Source organism: Lithobates pipiens, unplaced genomic scaffold, assembly GCF_037356315.1.
Source record: "Lithobates pipiens isolate NorthernLeopardFrog02 unplaced genomic scaffold, aLitPip1_a1.2 Scaffold_16, whole genome shotgun sequence".
NCBI lineage: Eukaryota > Metazoa > Chordata > Amphibia > Anura > Ranidae > Lithobates > Lithobates pipiens.
In genome coordinates, this window is record NW_027507748.1 from 58,073,796 (window position 1) to 58,095,570 (window position 21,775).

Sequence of the window (21,775 nt, forward strand, 5' to 3'; positions counted from 1 at the left end):
TTCATGGGACAACACTGAAGAAATGACACTTTGCTACAATGTAAAGTAGTGAGTGTACAGCTTGTATAACAGTGTACATTTGCTGTCCCCTGAAAATAACTCAACACACAGCCATTAATGTCTAAACCACTGGCAACAAAAGTGAGTACACCCCTAAGTGAAAATGTCCGAATTGGGCCCAATTAGCCATTTTCCCTCCTCGGTGTCATGTGACTCATTAGTGTTACAAGGTCTCAGGTGTGAATGGGAAGCAGGTGTGGTAAATTTGGTGTTATCGCTTTCAATCTCTCATACTGGTCACTGGAAGTTTAACATGGCACCTCATGGCAAAGAACTCTCTGAGGATCTGAAAATAAGAATTGTTGCTCTACATAAATATGGCCTAGGCCAGTGATGACGAACCTTGGCACCCCAGATGTTTTGGAACTACATTTCCCATCATGCTCATGCACTCTGCAGTGTAGTTGAGTATTATGGGAAATGTAGTTCCAAAACATCTGGGGTGCCAAGGTTCGCCATCACTGGCCTAGGCTATAAGAAGATTGCCAAGACCCTAAAACTGAGCTGCAGCCTGGCGGCCAAGACCATACAGCGGTTTACAGGACAGGTTCCACTCAGGACAGGCCTTGTCCTGGTCAACCAAAGAAGTTGAGTGCACGTGCTCAACTTCCAGATGTTGTCTTTGGTAAATAGACATATGAGTGCTGCCAGCATTGCTGCAGAGGTTGTAGGGGTGGGGGGTCAGCCTGTCAGTGCTCAGACCATACACCGCACACTGCATCAAACTGTTCTGCATGGCTGTCATCCCAGAAGGAAGACTCTTCTAAAGATGATGCATAAGAAAGACAGCAAACAGTTTGCTGAAGACAAGCAGACTAAGGACATGGATTACTGGAACCAAGTCCTGTGGTCTGATGAGACCAAGATAAACTTATTTGGTGTCAGACGTGTGTGGCAACAACCAGATGAGGAGTACAAAGACAAGTGTGTCTTGCCTACAGTCAGGCATGGTGGTGGGAGTGTCATGGTCTGGGGCTGCATGAGTGCTGCCGCCACTGGGGAGCTACAGTTCATTGATAACGACCCCAAACACATCTGCAAGACGACCACTGCCTTGCTAAAGTAGCTGAGGGTAAAGGTGATGGACTGGTCAAGCATGTCTCCAGACCTAAACCCTATTGATCATCTGTGAGGCATCCTCAAATTGAAGGTGGAGGAGCGCAAGGTCTCCAACATCCACCAGCTCTGTGATGTTGTCATGGAGGAGTGGAAGAGGACTCCAGTGGCAACCTGTGAAGCTCTGGTGAACTCCATGCCCAAGAGGGTTAAGGCAGTGCTGGAAAATAATGGTCGCCACACAAAATATTGACACTTTGGGCCCAATTTGGACATTTTCACTTAGGGGTGTACTCACTTTTGTTACCAGTGATTTAGACATTAATGGCTGTGTGTTGAGTTATTTTGAGGGGACAGCAAATGTACACTGTTATACAAGCTCTACACTCACTACTTTACATTGAAGGAAAGTGTCATTTCTTCAGTGCTGTCACATGAAAAGATAGAATAAAATATTTAAAAAAATGTGAGGGGTGTACTCACTTTTGTCATATACTGTACTTTATGTTTAAATTAAAGCAACTGAAAGGACATTGAGGAAGATAATCCATGTCTAAATCTTTCTAACTGATCTGTAATGAAAAACAAAAACTCTTGCAATATTTGCTTTCAAACGAGACCTGTGCTGAGAAAAATACTGAGAATGCCAGATGCTTGGCTGCCTTTAACCTCAAACGTTGGGTCACAGGCCTGGAACAAGCATGTAGCAAGTGAAATCAGAGGACACTGAACACCTCCTTATCTGCATGAATGTTCTGGGTCAATGACTCAGAAAATACTAAATCTTGTAAATTAGCATAACAGCCAGGAAACTAGAAGTTTCAAAGGTATAGTTCTACGATGGCTGCCTTTGTATATTCTCAATACAGGTTTAATTTAAATGCGTTATTTTGTGTACTTGTTGTAGATGTATTATGGACACAAAGGGAAGCTTTATAGTCCCTTTTGATATTTTTGGAGACATCAGAGGCCCAATGGAAGCTGTAGGAGTTATCAGAGGTCCTTTATGTATTTTTGGAGACACTAGAGGCCCAATGGATGCTGTAAGAGGTATCAGAGGTCCTTTAGGTAATTTTAGAGACATCAGAGATCCAGTGGATGCTGTAGGAGGTATCAGAGGCCCTTTACATATTTTAGAGACATCAGAAACCCAATGGATGCTGTAATGCCCCGTACACACGAGAGGACTTATGTCCGACAGACTTCCAAAGGAGTTCCGCCGGAGTTCCGCCGGAGTTCCGACGGAGTTCTGACAGACTTTTCGGCCGAACGGACTTGGCCACACACGATCACACTAAACTCCGACGGATTCGAACGTGATGACGTACGACCCGACTCGAATAAGGAAGTTCATAGCCAGTAGCCAATAGCTGCCCTAGCGTCGGTTTTAGTCCGTCGGAGTAGCATACACACGAGCGGAGTTTTCGAAGGGGACCGGGTCCGGCGGAGTTCCTTTGGGAAAATTTGAAGCATGCTTCATTTCTAAAGTCCGTCAGACTTTGGCGAATCAAAAGTCCGTTGCAGCCCACACACGATCGGATAGTCTGACGGACTCGGTCCTTCGGACTTTGGATGTTGAAAAGTCCGCTCGTGTGTACGGGGCATAAGAGTTATCAGAGGTCCTTTAGGTATTTTTGGAGACATCAGAGTCCCATTGGATGATGTGGGAGGTTTCAGCGGTCCAAATGTATTTGTAGAGTCATCAGAGGCCCAATGGTAGCTGTAGGAGGTATCAGAAGTCCTTTATGTATTTTCAGAGACATCAGAGGTCCAATTGATATTTTTAGGGGTGTTAGAGGTCCATAAATGGACTCCAGGTAAACATACATAAAAGGGAACTGTCCATAGGTGATGCTTTAACAACCTTCACAGCTCATAAAGAGTAACTCCACTTTTATTGAGGAAAAAAACCAAAAACAATATCATCTAGCTGATCAATGCACACTGCAGGGATTTTAACAAACATTATAGCACATTCCTACCTGTTTCTGCCTTAAAATAATAACTGTTTGTTTCACCATGTCCTGTGCAGATTGCTTGTAAGTGGGAGGGTCTGGTTCATTAAAATCACCTGGTGCAGTCTCAGTGTTCTAATGTGGAAAGTTGCAGTGTCTGCACCCCTTTAGTAGTAATTAACCCTTGGGGAGTATCTCACCAAAAATAAATTCCTATTGCAGGTGATGCCTAAATTCTGACTTGTAGACTTCTGGGAAAATCAGTGAACCAATCACGCGAGCAGGAATTTACATCTCTGTGGCGTTCTGTACACCAACTGTGTACAGAATGCCTCCAGGTGGCCATTTTGCATAGAATTTTTACAGAAAATGACAGTGCCGCAGTTTGAAACGGAGAGGCAATTTTTAATAGCATTTCAATCACAATCTGGCTTGTGTAGCAATGGTTTAAGTTATATTATTTTCTTTTTAACTGTAAATGAAGGGTTGTATTTGCAGGTGTGGAAAAGTGACCCAGTTTTCAGCCGCCCAGATCACTTCTTCAATATTAAGCTTAAAGTGGTTGTAAACCCTTCCATATACCCAGTGAAGTGACTGGCCTCAGGTGATACACAGAGATGAAACAAATCCTCCTACATACGTTGTGCCTGTCTATCTGCAGTCTTCTCTTCTCTACAGCCATTCAAAGTCCAGAATTTATAAAACATGTCTGAGCTGTCAGAAAAAAGGGGGTGGAGAGCTCAAGTTACACTCTGCAGAGCTAAGCGTAGAGAGCTGATTGGATGGAAAGGACACACCCTCCTTCACACAGCACCAAAGCTGAGCCTGTCAATTACAGGCTGGGTGCTGGAGCTCTCTCCCCTGTCACCTTTTTTCTCTTGGTATCAGGAAAACTTGTCAGAAGTGATTCATGCTGATAAGAGAGGAAAGGGGGCAGCAGACAGAAATGACATTTATGCCGCATACACACGATCGGCATTCTCGGCAGAAAAAGCTCTGATGGTTTTCCCATCGGAATTCCGTTCAAACTGTCTTGCCTACACACCAAATTCCGACCGCCAAGACCGCGTTGACGTACAACACATACGACGGGTCTAGAAAGAGGAAGTTCAATACCTAGTAGCCAATAGCTCTTGTCTCTGAGCGTGAGTTTTTGCGTGTCGGAATTGCATACACACGATCGGAATTTCCGAAAATTTAGAACATGCTAACACATTTTTGCTGGCAGGAATTGGGCCAGCTAAATTTCGATGGAGCGTACACGCGGTCGCATTTTCCGATGAAAAGCTCTCATCTGTCTTTTGCTGGCCAAAATTCCAATCGCGTGTACGCGGCATCAGAGCTCTGGATGGAGACAAGCACACAGTATAGAGGGATGTGCTTTGTTTCATGTCTGAGGTTTACAACCACTTTAGGTTTTTGTTGTTCAACCCTTGCTCATATTTAAATCTGAATTAGAAGAATGAGAAAACCAATTTGGAATAACATATTGAAATGCAATTCTTTAATAAATGTTTAAGGCATGTGTACAATGCAAATGCATGAGAATCATTCTTTAAGCAAAAACACAAACAACACCGGTGACCAATCACAGAGGTTTATTCACCAGAACTCGGCCCGATCGCTAACTAAAGCCCACCATAAGTTACCTGTGGTGAACAAAGACATTGAATATGAACATATGAATTTTCAACCTATCAAGTTGCTATTGGGAAAAAAAAAAAAACACAGGAAGACTCTGGCGGCACTGACTCACATATTCGCTGTAATAAGAGCTTTGGCCACCTATAGAATTTTCACATTTGACACCACGCCTGGAGTGTGCGGTGACTACGTCCACCACTATGCTGTGTGGTTCCATCCTCCTGTCCCTAAATCACTAGTGGATTCTTAATGATCTAGGGGCCGGTGGATGGAAGGGAGAGCAGGTATCCAACGTTCCTCTGAGGAACTGGTGGTAGAGTTTCCTGCCCCTCTGAAAAGCAATCCATGATGGCTCAAGCATTTGCACAGCCATTACTAATGATCGTCGTATTGCAGGGGTAGGCAACCTGGGGCCCTCCAGCTGTTGCAGAACTACAAGTCCCATCATGCCTCTGGGAGTAATTGTAACCGCCAGCCTTGCAATGCCTCAGGGGAAATGTACAACACAACAGCTGGAGGGCCCCAGGTTGCCTACCCCTGCCGTACTGTGTCTTTATTTACAAAGATCGTCAGCTCCACCCAGTGGCCATAGTGCAATATTTTCATGAAATACTTCAATCAGTAAAATAATGTAGTATGGCCACTAGATGGAGCTGGCAATCATAGCAAATAAACATACTAGACGCCAGACCATGATTATTCATGACAGCGGTACAAATGCATTAAGGCAATCACAGACCCAAAGTGATGGGAAATCCTTGATTGCCACCAAATCAAGGTGTGGGGGAGATCGTCTTTTGGGGACATAGATTCCGGTGACATCTCAGAGGGGATTCCCCTCACACTAGAGAGATTTCCTCTTAAATAATAGGAAGTGAAGGAAAATTATCCAAACAAGACGCAGACAACAGGAAAAGAAAGCTTGACAGGGGTTTTAATCATTGACTACTCTATCCAAGACGTAAAGCACACAGACACTACTCGGTTCCAGCCTGCATTGTTCATCTTACATAAGACATCAGAGACATCTGCCAGCATTTTCTTGGGACAGGCTGACATTTCAGATTCCAAGGGATTGCAAAACTTAAATTCCCGGCCTTGATGGAAAATTAGAACTATAAATGTATGACTACGTGTTTGCTAGCCTTTGTGCAAGCAAATGTTAATGAAATGTGTGCAAACAGCCTGCAAGTTAAAGCTGAACTCCGGAGAAGAAATAATAAATATCACAACAATAGCACAATACTATAGAGTTCCCACATGACAATACATCATTCTGGGTTCATCTACTTATGGCTCAGTTATGCTGATTGGCACATGGGTTATCAATACAATCTTTATGGTATAAAATAAAATAAAGGCTCATAGCCTTGGAAGAACAAGTCACGGTGTGGGTTGCCTGGATTTGCAATGGTCTAAGCGTGGCCACATGTTGGTAATGTCCTCACTGAGAACACGGCACACTCATCACAAATGATATTATTTGCTTGTATGGTCAGTTGAAGACTACAGAGAAGACATTCCATTCACAAATCTAACAATGACTTTTCTTCAGGTTTGTGGTCACAAGAAGTCAGTTCCATAAAATAACATAGCGAAGAAGTTTATAAAAACTGGAGCAAACAAATCAATTTTTAGGGCCATTATGGATAATAAACTTCAGCTCTAGCCAACAGCTACCCTTTCCCTTGCTCTAGTTTACGTCAAAGCCCAACTGAGGTCTAACACTTTTTTTCTTTTCATGATCGTGGTGCATCATATACTATGAACTATGTTTTAACTAATTTTTTCCTGGCGATGCCTTCAAATCCTAAATTTAAAAGTGTTTCGTGCCCTTCTTTACAGTGCCCAGTACTGGCGGAGCTGAGTAACAGCCACTCCCCCCATAACAAGTCTCCTCACACACTGCAGGGAATAAATGGGGGCGTCTGACCAGGTCTGTTCCATTATGGAGTGCACTGGGCAGAGTGGCCAAGCTGTGCAGTCGCATTTAGATACCCCATGCAACTGCTGTAAGAGAAAATGGGGGGTGACAGAACTATTTGACTGCATATCGACCAAGTGACTTAATTTGGACTTTAACCAATAGGAGGTAATTCGTTATCGGCAAGGCTTGGGCAAAACTGTACAATAAAAGAGGTAGCCATTTTGAGGCATGGCAACAAAAAGCCAATCAATGGAGGGACAGAGGGTATCACCAAGGTGCTAATCTTAGAAAGAACAGCCCTAATCAGTAATAAAGAGGCCAAAATTCTTTTGTGCTTCCACCACTAAAACAGAGGTGAACTATGGAACTCCTGAACTGACAGATTCAATTCTAACATTTACCTTTGGTGTTCAGAATTATATAGATTAAAACTATAAAATGGTCAGCCCTGCAGGCTATGAAAAGCTGCAACAAGCCTACAGAAGATGCTCATAGAAATGGTTACTTAAAAGGGAATTACGCACATAACAGAATACTAAGCTGTAGATGGAGGATGATTAGAGGACCTTGAGTATGACGTTATACTAACTCTGATGCCACCATTATGAAGATTTTCTGCCAAGTTCCTATGTCATTCACTTCCCCTTGAAGATATTTGCCAGCACACCATGGAACGACACAAGTAGCGTCCAAACGGGTGATTTATTGCATGATCACAACATGATAGTGCAATGTTTCGGAGGCGCGCAGGGCCCCTTCGTCAGGCATGTGAAGGGGCCTTGCGCGCCTCCGAAACGTTGCACTATCGTGTTGTGATCATGCAATAAATCACCCATTTGGACACTATGTGTGTCGTTCCATGATGTGCTGGCAAATAGCTTCACTGTGACTTGAACCAGTATCCAGCTGGTTGTTGCTACAGCACCCAAATCTGAGAGCGCATCCAGGAACGTGTGCGATGGGAATATGGAGTACTATTCTCTTCAGCTTGGCACCTCCTGCTGCAGTGTGTCTGAAAATCAGTAAATGTGGGAGGAGGAAAGTGTTGGATGATCTTCACAGTGGTGGATCATCAGAAGAATAGTCTGTAAAGAGGCATAACGTAACACAATAAAAGTCCCCTCATCATATGCCACCCAAGAAGCTTGGATGAAGCTTGACTTTATATGGCTCCCATTTCTTCTTTGTTTTATACCTGAGGTAAACAACCCCTCCTGATCCAACCCCCCTGAAAGAAAAAGATCTAGTGAACCCAACTAGGTTGGTCTATGACCCCATTCTTTTTGCCACACCATAATATGCATATTCAATCTCGTAATCTGCCGGGCATGTGTTGCTGAACTCATCTCTGGCATAAGCATTATTCAGATATCTCCAGATTCCAGTCATTTCTGGCGGGATGTCGAAATTCCGGAATTTCTTGGCTACCACCTTTAAGAAGACAAAATAAAGAGAGAGAAGTCACAGGGGAGAGATTAGTCAGTTTATCCATGTGTTAGGATTCTTACACATTGATAGTATATTGTACAAATGGTGAAATTATTTTAATGTCAAAGAACCATTTGCTAACAGGGATTTTGGATTTGAGTGATGAACAATGTCCTCTGCCTGCTCATAGGCTCAAATGTGTCTTCCGGGCTTTGAAGGTAATCCAAGCCCACCTAGCTGACTCCTCCAGTGATCTGTGGATCTGCTCTAGGAACTTCTTTTAGTTGGACTTACCAAGGGCCATATCAACTGCATTGTATTGGCTGACAGTATAGCTGTGTATACAGGTGCAGTCTACCTTCTCCACTGCAGGTGGCGCTCACCCACAGCAGCCTTGCAGCTGGAGAGGAAGTCAAGATAAACATAGTTAACTGGGTCACTGGGGAAGCTATCCGATTAGATGCTGCTGTCCCATGTGACTCTGGCAGCCATCTTGGGTCAGGAACAGCCTACTTGAGGCTCTTGCTTCCAGGTTTGGCACACTTTATGCAAGTGGGTATAATAGGGAAAGGTACCCCATCTGTTAGGGACAGTACTTGCGGTAAGGAATGGTTCCTGACGAGGAGGGAAAGCATAGAGTCGTAACTCCTCTGGGCATCATCCTGCTTGGGCATGAGACGGCCAGCTCACATTCTGCTCTCTTAACAGATGCTGTCAGTCTCGCTGAAACCTGCTCTCTTCACACTGTTGGAAACCCTGAGTGCACCCAGTTGGGCAGCACTCCCACTGGGTTTGTTGTGACTGCTACTGCATTACTTCAATACAGGTTTTTTTTATTATACCTGACTGTGAAATGTTGCCACTGGACCATGCTGCACCTCATCCTACAGGCAGAAAAAAAAATCCTTTAGCACTGGGGGATGTGAGTACAGCTGGGATTGAGGAGTGGTCATGCACAGGAGCTAATATATAAATCTCTGCATGTGTTAATGACAGAGAGTCTCCAAAAATTATTATTATTAAATTATTATTATCTTAATATTTTCACTTACTCATCAGTCCTGATTACTTTAGGTACAGCCAACTGACCTGCTGGATACCTGCATGAGGTTTCCCTGACAAAATACTGAAGCCGTACAATCAGATCGGCTGCACCTGGGAATTAGGTCTAAGGCCGCGTACACACGGGCGGACTGTTCGCCCAACTTTGTCCGCTGAACAGTGTTTGGGCGGACAGTCCGCTCGTGTGTGGGCTTTCAGCGGACAGTTTCAGCGGACAGTTTGACGAACAAGGTTTTTCGGAATTTCCGTAAAACTGTCCGCTGAAACTATGTTTGAGCGAACAGTCCGCCCGTGTGTAGGCTTGTTCGACAAAATAAGTTCCGCGCATGCTCAGAAAGGCTTAACACGCCGAAAGTTATAATGCAGTGTATAGGACGTCGTATTTTTCGTCCCATCGTACGTGCCGTTCACGTCATCGCAAAACTGTTCGTTCGTCGTGTGTGGCCATGTCCGTCCATGCTAATTTTGAGCGGACTGTTTGCCGAAACTGCTTGACGGACAAAGTTGGCCGAACAGTCCGCCCGTGTGTACGCAGCCTAAGCATTTGCTAATTTCTGCAAGATGCATTCAGAGGAGGTTCTGTATGTTTCGCTGCTTGTAACAGAAAATAGGGAATATTGCCGCCAAATTTTGGATGAGCAGACTAGGGAGCAATTGGAATGCATCCATCTGGCTCACTCTCTGCCTTTAACCCATTTACCTCTTCTCTGCTGCCTGGAACGATCCCACAAAAATTCCCCTTAGCAACTGCTCCCTCTTTGTTACCATCCTCCAGCTCCTCTCTTCCATCAGTTGACCCCCTTCTTACAGCCCTGCATTCACATACAGACTTTCAGAGGCTAAACCCAAAAAGAAACAGGAGTTTTTCCCAACTTGTACAATCCTGCCACTATCCAATCCTACTTCCACATCAGCCAATCTTTTCCAGTCTGCCTCCACACCAGCCAATCTGTTCCAGTCTGCCTCCTCACCAGCCAATCTGCTCCAGTCTGTGTCTATGATTGCCAATGGGGTTAGGCCAGCCTCTGATGGTCCTCTGCCTGCTGTCCAGCCTGATGGTCCTCTGCCTGCTGTCCAGCCTGATGGCATATGCAAAGGGCATATGCAAAGGAAGGGCAATAATCAGCCTTAAGATTTCCCCACCAGCACTAATTGCAGCCTCTTACCAAGTAAAAAGCAACAAAATTAGAGATGTTTCTCTTGCAGCATGCTGACAGTATTCAGCTATACCCAGCCTTCAAAACAGATGGCGTATGCCAGAAACAGGTTGTTCAATGGTTCTCTGGCCTTCCACAGTATATATGCATTGATTAACTTATTGCACCCCTGGGACTTAGGACTGTTTGACACCACAGAGATGCAGCCTACATCCAAGTGGCAGCTCAGTGGCTAACTGGTTAGCACTTCTGATGGTTCGAATCCAAAATATGCTACTATCTGACTAGAGGTTTTCATTTTCTTCCTCTGTTGGGTTTTTTTTTTTTAAGTTATTTTTTTTCATTGCTGATTACATTTTAGATCAGTTTCACATACTGGAAACCCAAGAAATTACATTATAAATCAAGCGAGTGTGGGTTTGGACCAAATCTAAAACTGTGTGTTTTTGGGCAGATATGGATGTATAATGCCGCGTACACACGACCGGACTTTTTGACAGCAAAGGTCCGACGGAACGAGCCCCTCAGACAATTCGATCTTGTGTGGGCTCCATCAGACCTTTGCTTGCCAAAAATCCGGCGGACTTTAGAAATAGAACATGTTTTAAATTTTTCCACCGGAACTCTGCCGAACGGAGAAATCCGTTCGTGTGTATGCTAGTCCAATGGACAAAAACCGACGCTAGGGCAGCTATTGGCTACTGGCTATGAACTTCCTTATTCTAGTCCAGTCGTACGTCATCATGTTCAAATCCGTCAGACTTTGGTGTGATTGTGCGTGGCCAAGTCCGTTCATTCGGAAAGTCAGTCGGAAAGACCGTCAGACCTATTCCCTCGAAAAGTCCGGTGGTGTGTACGCGGCATTAGTCTGGTGTGATCCTGCATACATTTTAATGTTGTATGCTGATGATGAATGACGAATGTGCTTTGTCAACAATTTGTGCGAAGCAGCCCTCCCAAAGTTGTAATTTCCTGTTTTGTACCCTCCACATGCCCAACAACGTACAAGTTAAATTTTTAGATTTTTGGTATCACTGATCATGGCCAGAGCCTTGGACATTTGTTTACCCTGCATAGATATATATGCTTATATAGCTGATGCATTCTTTCATTTGTAAAGAGTGTGTGTTCCTGATGAACAGGTGTGAGCACTTGAGGCATACATGAAGAGACAGAATCAATACATGGGTGGGTGTATCCTTTACTGGGTAGGTGGAGATGTGCTAGCAATCCTAGCTAGGTTATATAAAGGACTGCAGTTGTGGTGGTTGTTTGGCCTGAGAAGAGGTTTGATGATTGCTTTATGTGTTTGCTGGTATAGCGTTGCATTAAGGCCCACAAAAGTGTATGTTTGTGGGCATGGTTTCCAAATTGTGTCTTTGTCTAGTCTGACCATGTGTAATTTTGTTTGTGCGCTGCCTTTTTGGATTTTGTATTAATTTTGTCTGTTTTTGTTTATGATCCTGCAATTTAACTTTTTAGAGATTTGGCATTCTGATCACCAAAAAGGTTTGTCATGATTGTTATTAGCTTGATTTGTATCCCTGCTTTGCTAACTTGTAGATTGTAAGCTCTTTTGAGCAGAGCCCTTCCAACTATATTGTCAAATGCTGGAGCATCATTTCCATGCCTTTTATTTATTTTTGCTCAAGTAGATTAATGTACCAAATGTTTATACTAATGTTGAAATAAAAAGTGGATTCTTTTGTGCTTTGTTTGACTTCTGCAGACTATATATACACATTTTATAAGTGCAAACTATTCATACCCCTTTGAATCTGTATTAAATCTAGTTGCATACAAAAGTCCTTGAGTAAAAGAAAAAAGAAAATAAAAAAAGTGCAGCGCTTAACCAATAAATATTACTGAGACTATTTAATTGTTTAATAGTCTCAGTAATATTTATTGGTTAAGCGCTGCACTTTTTTTCTTTTATTTTTATTGTGCCCAGTATCTTGGCTATGGTGTTCAGCTGCTGATTCCTTTATTGTTTTTTTGCCAAGCGCAGATTTTTTTCTATTTAAAAGTCCTTGAGTAGAAAGTGTAATGGGGGAGGGGGAAGAAAAACAAAAAAAATCCCTGCTCCAATGCTAAATTTCAGAGCTCTATTAATTCTTTTGTGGACTAGCTAAACCATGAAATATGTCAACTAAATGTGAACTCTTGCTAAGCACCAAATAAAAAAAAAAAAAGAAAAGATTGGTGTGGGTCCTTTGGGTCTGACATAGATTTTAAGGGGAACTCCACAGCAAAATAAGAAAAAATTGCGTGGGGTTCCCCCCAAAATCCACACCACACCTTTATCCAAGCTTGCAACGTGACAAGTCAGGATGGGGGGGTGGCGAACGAGTGCCCCCCTCCTGAACCATACCAGGCCACATGCCTTCAACATGGGGAGGTGCTTTGGGGCAGGAGGGAGGCTGGGTTTGTTTAGGCTTTGGAGCAAGCCAAGAACTGGAGCTCATCTGTTGGAGCCACTCTAGAGAAAGAGCTGGTGTTTCTGAAGCTGTTCTGAGCTGTGGGTTTGCTTAGGCTTGGTTGGGCTCTGGAGCAAGCCCTCTGGTTTAGTTGGGCTCTGGAGCAAGCCCTCAGGTTTCGTTAGGCTCTGAAGCAAGCCCTCAGGTTTGGTTAGGCTCTGAAGCAAGCCCTCAGGTTTGGTTAGGCTCTGAAGCAAGTCCTCAGGTTTGGTTAGGCTCTGAAGCAAGTCCTCAGGTTTGGTTAGGCTCTGAAGCAAGTCCTCAGGTTTGGTTAGGCTCTGAAGCAAGTCCTCAGGTTTGGTTAGGCTCTGAAGCAAGTCCTCAGGTTTGGTTAGGCTCTGAAGCAAGCTCTCAGATTTGGTTGGGCTCTGGAGCAAGCCTTTAGGTTTGATTAGGTTCTGGAGCAAGCTCTCAGGTTTGGTTAGGCTCTGGAGCAAGTCCTCAGGTTTGGTTAGGCTCTGGAGTAAACCTAGTGCTGGAGCACATCTTTTTGGACCACACTGGAGCTGTGGCTGGAGTTTCTGAAGCTGCTCTAAGCAGGGGGTTTAATTAGGCTCTGAAGCAAGCCTAGAGCTGAAGCCACTCTAGAACCAGAGCTCCCAAGCACTGAGCACTGCTAACCTAACAGGAGAGCGCCTTCTATCAGACAAACCTTTATGATGTGCAGTTTTGGTAGAAGGTTGCAGTCTGCTAGCGTCAGCTCATCCCCATCCAGAAACTTCCTGTTGGAGACCAGGACTTCCTCTGTGCTGTAGGCATCAATTTCATCAGGCAAAGGGGAATCCAAAAAGTCATTCAGTTTCTTTAAGGCCCTTAGTAAGTTTTTTTCTAGTGCTAAAGAACAAGAAAATATACAGAATATAGTGATAAATACTTTACATTTTTTTTTTCAGTATATAGGAAAATGGGTGCAGTGTACAGTGCTTTAAAATGAGTTTGCTTCAGAAATTGCTTTATAACACCTCCAAACTGCGTCTATGATGGTCTTTAAAAAGGATACAAGGAAACATGCATCTATTGAAGAGATGTACTGCTTGTGTTTTTTATTATTTATTTTTCCCTGAAAGTGTATCTAAAGAATTTTTTTTCCAGTTTTGGATAGAATAAGAAATGGTTAGATCCACTCATAGTTACATCTAAGGACTAATAAGCTGCAATATCTAAAGTTTTGGTTTTGAGTTTAGATACACTATAATGGATGGCTCATATTATGAATTCGATCTTTTTTACATGCTAAGTTATATATATATATGTATATATATATAATATTATATATATACACAGTTTATATATACTTACTTTCGTTTAAGTCTTTCTTGGGGTTTTTGATGTAGGCTGAGAACTTTGCAAACACGTCATTTCCTGCTGAATTGGATTCTGGGTGTACTGGGGCGAGTTTGGGATACCTTTACAAACAAACAAAACAAGAGATATGTAAACTCTACTGTACAATCATTCATTAAAGTGTATGTAATGCCCAACAATTAACTTATTTTTTGCTTCATATTGACCTGCTAAATATGTCATTAAAAGTCTAACATCGATAGTATGTAAACTATTGGAGGGGATGATAAGGGACTATATCCAAAATATTGCTGAAGAAAACAGCATCATTAGTAGTAATCAGCATGGATTTACGAAGGGTAGTTCTTGCCAAACCAACCTGTTAACATTCTATAAGGAAGCAAGCTGCCATCTAGATAAAGAAAGGTGTGGTGTATCTGGATTTTACAAAAGCATTCAATGCAGTCCCCCATAAATGCTTAATTTACAAATTGAGGCCTGTAGGCATGGACCATAGGGTTTGTACATGGATAAAAAACTGGTTACAGGGCACATCCAAAGGGTGGTGATAAATAGTCAGTACTCAGAATGGTCTGGTGTGGTAAGTAGGGTACCCCAAGACTCTGTCCTGGGACCAACTCTGTTTACGTTATTCATTAATTATATTGAGGTTGGTATAAATAGCTCAATTTCAGTGTTTGCTGATGATACAGAAGCTAAGTAGGGTAATAACTTAACAGCAGGATATAGAAACTTTACAAGAAGACTTCAATAAGATTAAGGGGTAGACAACTACATGACAAATGAGGTTTAATGTTGAAAAATGTAAGGTAATGCACTTGGGTCTAAAAACAGGAACCCAAGTTACTTGCTAGGGGGACTAGTAGAAGACAGACTGGGCAATAGCATACAATGCCAAGCTGCAACAAACAAGGCAAGCAGATTATTTACATGCATTAAAAAGGGTATTTACTCAAAGAGATAAAACTATAATCCTGCCACTTTATAAAACTCTGGTTCAGCCGCATCTGGAGTATTCCGTCCAGTTCTGGTCACCAATCCTCAGGAAGGATGTGCTGGAAATGAAAAGTCTCCAGAGAAGGGCAACAAAGTTAACAAGGGGACTAGAGGACTTCAGTTATCAGGAGCAACTACAAACATTAAAGGTATTCTCCCTGAAGAAGAGACGCTTGAGAGGAGATATGATAGCAGTATACAAATTCCTCAATGGTGAGTCTAGTGTAGGGAATAAACTATTCAGTCTCAAGGTGTGTAAGAAGACATGGGGCCACTCAATGAAACTGGAGGAGATGTGGTTTAACCATAAACTGCATAGCGGATTTTTCACTGTCATGGCGGTAAAGATGTGGAACTCACTTCCACAATCCACAATCGGTGGTGTCAGCGGGGAGTATTGATAGTTTCAAAAAAACTCTTAGATGGGCAGCTTAGCAAAAAAAAAGTACACAGGGGTATAAGAAATGATTTTTGACATGAACACACACACAGGTTGAACTGGATGGACTGGTGTCTTTATTCAACCTTACCAACTATGTTACTGTGCGAAAAGTGTTGTGGTATATCTGTTCAATAAAATAAAATAAAAATCCCTGTTAATTTTGCTAGAACTCTTGCTAACATTCTGAAAGTGCCTTAGTGGCCAGTAAGGTCGCTCTCACTGGACAGGCCAACGGGGGGTGGGTGGCATGGGGCACTACTGTCAGGGTACAATTTCTGCAGTATGATAAATACAGGGAAGAATTCCATGATGCCAAAATTGCATTTTTTACCTTGGTGCTATCAGCTTCTCCTCCAGAAACTCCTCAATTTTGTTCACATCAGTTTTCACCTCCCCATCAAACGTAATAAAAGGAGGGTTGGTTCCCGGAGCAAGGTTCTGTAAGTCTGCCGGCTTCCTGCATAAAGAACACACATACTGTATTTACACATTATACATTTATTACTGTCATTACAGGCCCCTTCCATGTAGCTCTTATATGCAGAATTTATGTTGTGATGTGCTGCAGTACATAATAGCAACTCGCCTTCTTGTCATTTCATCCTCTTCCCCATCTCTCCCTCTACATATCAGTTTTATCACCCTCCGTCCATTCCCTTCTATCCCTCTGTCCCCAACTTTCCTTCTCTCTCCCCCTGCCCATGTCTTCTCTTTTTATCTTTACCTCTCTCCCCGTCTCTCTTGTCTTTTTCTCCCTTCCCCTCTTCCCTCTTTATCTCTCTTTCCTTCCCTCTATTCCTTCTTTATCCCCCCCCCCCCCGCCACTTTCATTCTCTTCTCCCCCCCCCCCCCCCTTTCTCTTCTCTCCTTCTTACTCACCCTACCACTCTTCCTTGCCTTCTCTTCTCTCCTATCTTTTTCCTCTTCTCTCTTCCCCCTTCTTTCTCTGTCTCCCCTTTCCTTCTTTCACTCTTTCCCCCATTTTTCCTTCTCCCCCTCTTTCTCTCTCTTAACTTCTATCCCCCCACAACATTTTTTCCTTCTCTCCCTCTCCCCTCCCCCAATCTCTCTCTCCCTCTCTTTCCTCCTGTCTCTTTCATGTTCTTCCTCTCTCCTTTCTTTCTATCCCCCTCTTCACCCCTACCCTTTCCTCCTCCCCATCCTCTCACTTCCCTCACCCTTTCCTTTTCTCCCTCTCTTTGTTCCCCTTTTTATCTCTCTCCAACCTCCCCCCCCCCAACACACAAACACACGTTTCCTTCTCTCCCCTCTTTCTTTCTCTCCCTTTTTCTCTCTTTTCTTCTCGCCCAACCCCCCCCCCCCCCCCAACACACACACTTTTCATTCTCCCCCTCACCTCTTTCATTCTTTTCTCTATCCCCCCCTTTTTTCATTCTCTTCCTGCCCATCCTTTCACCCCCCCCCCCCCTTTCTCCCTCTCTTCTACCCCTTTGTCCCTCTTTTTCTCTCTTTATATCTCATCCAACCCCCCCCCCCCCCCAACACACACTTTCCCTTCTCTCCCTCACCTCTTTTTCTTTACCCCCTTTTCTCCCCCCCCCCCACTCCCTTTCCTTCTCCTCCTTCCCGTCCTCTCACTCTCCCCCACCCTTCTCCCTCTCACTCCCCCTTCTTTCCTTCTCTTCCTACCAACACCTTCTCTTTCTTTCTCTTCCTCCCTTTCTCCCCTCTCCCTACATGTCCCCCATCCTCTCCCTTTGCTTCTCTCACTCTCTTTGCCCCCACCTTTTCATTTCTCCCTGTCACTCCATCTTTCTCTCCCTTTCCTTCTCTCCGTCTCTCTCTCTTTACTTCTCTCCCCCTCTATCTTTCCCTTCATGCCCTTCTCCCCCCCCCCGTCTCTCTCCTTTAATGCCAAGTGCAGAGCAAAGCATTGGGGTTGATTTACTAATACTGCAGAGTGCAAAATCTGGTGCAGCTGTGCATGGGAGCCAATCAGCTTATAACTTCAGTTTGTTCAAATAAGCTTCGACATAAAGCCTGGAAGCTGATTGGTTTCTATGCAGAGCTGCACCAGATATTGCACCTTCCAGTTTTAGTAAATCAAACCGCAGTGTTCCATTGCAATGTTAAAATGCATCAAGAGACGAATTAGGGCTACACAATGTGAAATGTACATCATTAAACACACAAACGTAGTCGTGCTTACCTCTTCAGATCCACTGTGGTGACATTAAAAATGATGCCCTTCAGCCACAGGATCATAAATAGGCGCTGAGAAAACGGACAGTTGCCAATACTTTCACCGTCACTACCGGCCTGAATAATGAAATTCAATGAAAAGAAATAAGCTTAAGCTACTGAGCTATGTAAACGTTTTTTCCAGCAAAAAAGGTAAAGGTAAACAGGCAGGGGGAAAAAAAACGTAAGGGTCCACCTGCTGATTGGAAATGATCGACCATGAAAATGTCTTCAATTTCTTGTTTAATCCTGACCAAAAATCCCATATATTCTTGTTAAGCAGTAAAAAGGTTCAGAAGGTCACTCTGTCTGTAACTACATTTATAAGCTATGTTTTAAAAGCTAACAAGCTATTACAGGAAAGCTCGATGTGCAGATAATAAATATCTGTTCTTGATTAGAATGCACCTACGCTGAACATCTGCCCAGGATAACGAGGAGAATGATCAGAGATGAAAAAAATGTTTTGATGTATATATCCGAATAAATAATCAGATAATGTAATAATTGGGTATTGTCTGCTCAATAACGAAGGCTCAGACCGTCTATCTGATTTATTATCTGTGTATGAGACGATAGCAAAGTCGCCAAAGACCTTTATCATGTTTTTCATTCTTTAACATCTCTGTCACCCTCAACTGTTAAACCTCAAACGAACCCTCTAATATTAACCCCTTACTCACAGTCTAGCCACTAACCCTCAGATTAACAGAAAATGGTATCCCAATGGATATGCATACATATCGAACTTTCTTTTTATAAATCCAAGGTGCAAGAGCTGTAAATCTTTTATTGCCTCTTTCATTTGCTTCCGGCTTGGTGCAAACCCAAGTTCGGACCACATTTTGCTTGTTCAGAGACTGCCCCCCAGTGGCAGTGGGAAGTAAAACATTTAGCCACGGTATTACTTACACTCCTAAACATGACAGCTTCCCGCTCAGGCTGGTTGTTAGGAAGGCGGCAGCTGCCAGCATCCTAACAACCATGGCTCAACCCCACCCAGCCCATTTAGCTGTCAGCCAGGGATCAGCCGAGCATCGCTGTCAGTCAAACATCACTGAACAATGTATGTAAGGATGGACTGACATTGTGGATGTTTACTTTTTTGTGTGTGAATGATTAGGTGTACTATGTCTCTACCCCTTAACCCCCGTACACACGGGCCAAATGTTGGGAGGCATTGGCCGGTTAAAAAAGAAAAAAATGGCCAAGATTTGGCCCGTGTGTGTGTCGGTCTGCCTGACAGAAGCCGGCCATTTGGCTGGTTTCTATAGGACGCGCCTGCTGGAAAAAAACTCATAGTGTGTACCAGGCTTTACTCATTCACATGGCGTAGTCATATCTGAGGGCCCCCTTGTTGTAGGCTTTTGTTCAGACTTTGGGGGGCCAGTGGAAGTAGACAATGTCCTTGCTTCAATGGGAGTAAACGATGCCTTGTTGTTGGTTTCAGTGGGAGGAATATTGCACAATTCATTTCACTGACACCAAGAAAGGGGCACTATTCCTCCCACTGACACCAACAACAGGGCATCGTTTACTCCCATTGAAGCAAGGATGGTGCCCCATTGTTGGTGTCAGTGAAATTAATTGTGCACTATTCCTCCCACTGGCACTAATGATGAGGTACTATTCCTCCCATTGATACCAATGATGGGGCATGTTTCCTCCCACTGACACTAATGATGAGGCACTATTCCTTCCACTGATACCAATGATGGGGCACTATTCCTCCCATTGATACCAATGATGGGGCACTATTCCTCCCATTGATACCAATGATAGGGCACTATTCCTCCCACTGATACCAATGATGGGGCACTATTCCTCTCATTAATATTAATGATGTGGCACTATTCCTTCCACTGATATTAATGATGGGGCACTTTTTCTCTCATTGATACCAATGGTGGGGCACTATTTCTCCCACTGACACCAACAATGGGGCACTAGTCCTCCCACCCATTGTTGGTGTCAGTTGGAGGAGAGGTGCCCCATTGTTGGTATCAGTGGAATTCATTGTGCCCCATCATTAGTGTCAGTGAGAGGAATGGTGCCCCATCATTGGGATCAGTGGGAGAAATAGTGCCCCAAGGACTTGATAAAGACATGCAAAGGGTGGCATCTAGCCCTTGGACCTCAGTTTGTAGGCCGCTGCTATAGAAGGTCACTTCAATGACAGCTCTGAGTCTTGCCAGGGGTTGCTGACATCACATCCACGATGGCGGTACCCAGCAGCAGTCTCGGGGTTTTGGATGTCTACACAAGGAAGGATTTTACAGATACATAAAATACAGGAATCCATATATAATCTTATGGGAAGGTTGTTGTTTAAATGAATGGTCAGGTGACAGGGCCTCTTTAGTGGAAAAAGCTGCCCGGGTGATGCATTGTAGGGCAGCCATGTGATAACAATATGGATATACAATCCTCGCTTTTCATTCCATGTGACAAGCCAATGCTGCTGGAGCGGATCCACAACAAACACAGAACAGGTCTGAGCGGCCGGGAACAAGTGACCTTCAGTGAAGGAGGCAGAGATAAATCCAGCGGCATTGTACGCCGCAATTTACTACTCACAGGAGGCTTCTTGGGAACCGCACGTTCCCTCATTTATATCCAATTGTCTGGGCAACAGTAAATTTCAGAGTGTCAGGAAGCCGAGGGCCGCTTGGTAACTTTCCACACCAACCCTCGCCAAGATGTCACAAGGATCACCCGCCCGGCACCCCACAGGGCACCGCACACTTGCCCCGATCATCCAGGTGACGGATGAGTGCGGATCATGGGAAAACGAAGCTGAAATATTGGAAGTCTCCTGGGAAAAGCAAAGCGATCCACTTCATCTACGGCCTTTTCTCTGCTTTTAATGTTTTTTTTCATTTCTGTGTAGATTGATGTTTATTCCAAGCATGTTTATCCACTTAGCTACCGGGCACTTTTACCCCCTTCCTGCCCAGGCCAATTTTCAGCTTTCAGCGCTGTCATCCTTTGAATGACAATTGCGCGGTCATGCTATACTGTACCGAAATTACATTTTTATAATTTTTTTCTTAGGTTCTGTTATAAAATTTTGCAAAGAAGAAATTTTTCTCTATCACTGATCGACACTGATGAGGCGGCACTGATGTACACTGATAAGCTGCACTGTTGGACACTGATGAGGCTGCACTGATAAGCTGCACTGATGGGCACTAATGAGGCTGCAGTGATGGGCACTGATGAGGAGACACTCATGTACACTGATAAGCTGCACTGATGGGCACTGATGAGGCGGCACTGATGGGCACTGATGATGCTGCAATGATGGGCACTGATGAGGCAGAACTGATGTACACTGATTAGCTGCACTGTTGGGCACTGATGAGGCTGCACTGATAAGCTGCACTGATGAGGCTGCAATGATGGGCACTGATGAGGCGGCACTGATGTACACTGTTTATCTGCACTGTTGGGCACTGATGAGGCTGCACTGATGTGCACTGATAAGCTACACTGATGAGGTGGCACTGATGAGGAGGCAATGATGTACACTGATAAGCTGCACTGTTGGGCCCTGGTGAGGCTGCACTGATGGGCACTGATGTACACTGAAAAGCTGCACTGTTTGGCACTGATGAGGCATCACTGATGGGCACTGATGTACACTGATAATCTGCACTGTTGGGCACTGATGAGGCATCACTGATGGGCACTGATGAGGAGGCAATGATGTACACTGATAAGCTGCACTGTGTTGGTACTGATGAGGCTGCACTGATGGGGACTGATGAGGTGGCACTGATGTACACTGTTGGGCACTGATGAGGCTACACTGTTTAGGTGGAACTAATGGGCTCTGATATGCTGCACTGGTGGGCACTGATATTCTGCTCTGAGGAATACTGATGAGCACTAATGTACTGCAATTATAAGCAATAATTGGCACTGATGGGGCTGCACTGATAAGCAGGGCACAGACAGCACAGAGGAAAGGAAATGCCGATAACCGGAATTTGTTTACATGTGATAACCTGTGATTGGACACAGCTGATCACATGGTAAAAGACCGTTGTGTTTGGCCCTTT

At 44.0% G+C, this 21,775-nt stretch overlaps 1 protein-coding gene across 1 annotated transcript in view; it reads right to left on the reverse strand.

Annotated features, from left to right (window-relative positions):
- Positions 1-7,454: 7,454 nt before the first annotated feature.
- The window catches only part of CLIC6 (chloride intracellular channel 6), a 73,705-nt gene continuing 59,384 nt past the window's right edge, over positions 7,455-21,775 (reverse strand). The window contains exons 2-6 of the mRNA XM_077479931.1: positions 17,680-17,789; positions 15,841-15,966; positions 14,066-14,172; positions 13,419-13,600; positions 7,455-8,073 (exon numbers count right to left, since the gene is read on the reverse strand). Coding sequence (XP_077336057.1) covers positions 7,909-8,073; positions 13,419-13,600; positions 14,066-14,172; positions 15,841-15,966; positions 17,680-17,789 — 690 coding nt within the window. The 3' untranslated portion in view covers positions 7,455-7,908. The remainder of the gene's footprint in view (positions 8,074-13,418; positions 13,601-14,065; positions 14,173-15,840; positions 15,967-17,679; positions 17,790-21,775) is intronic.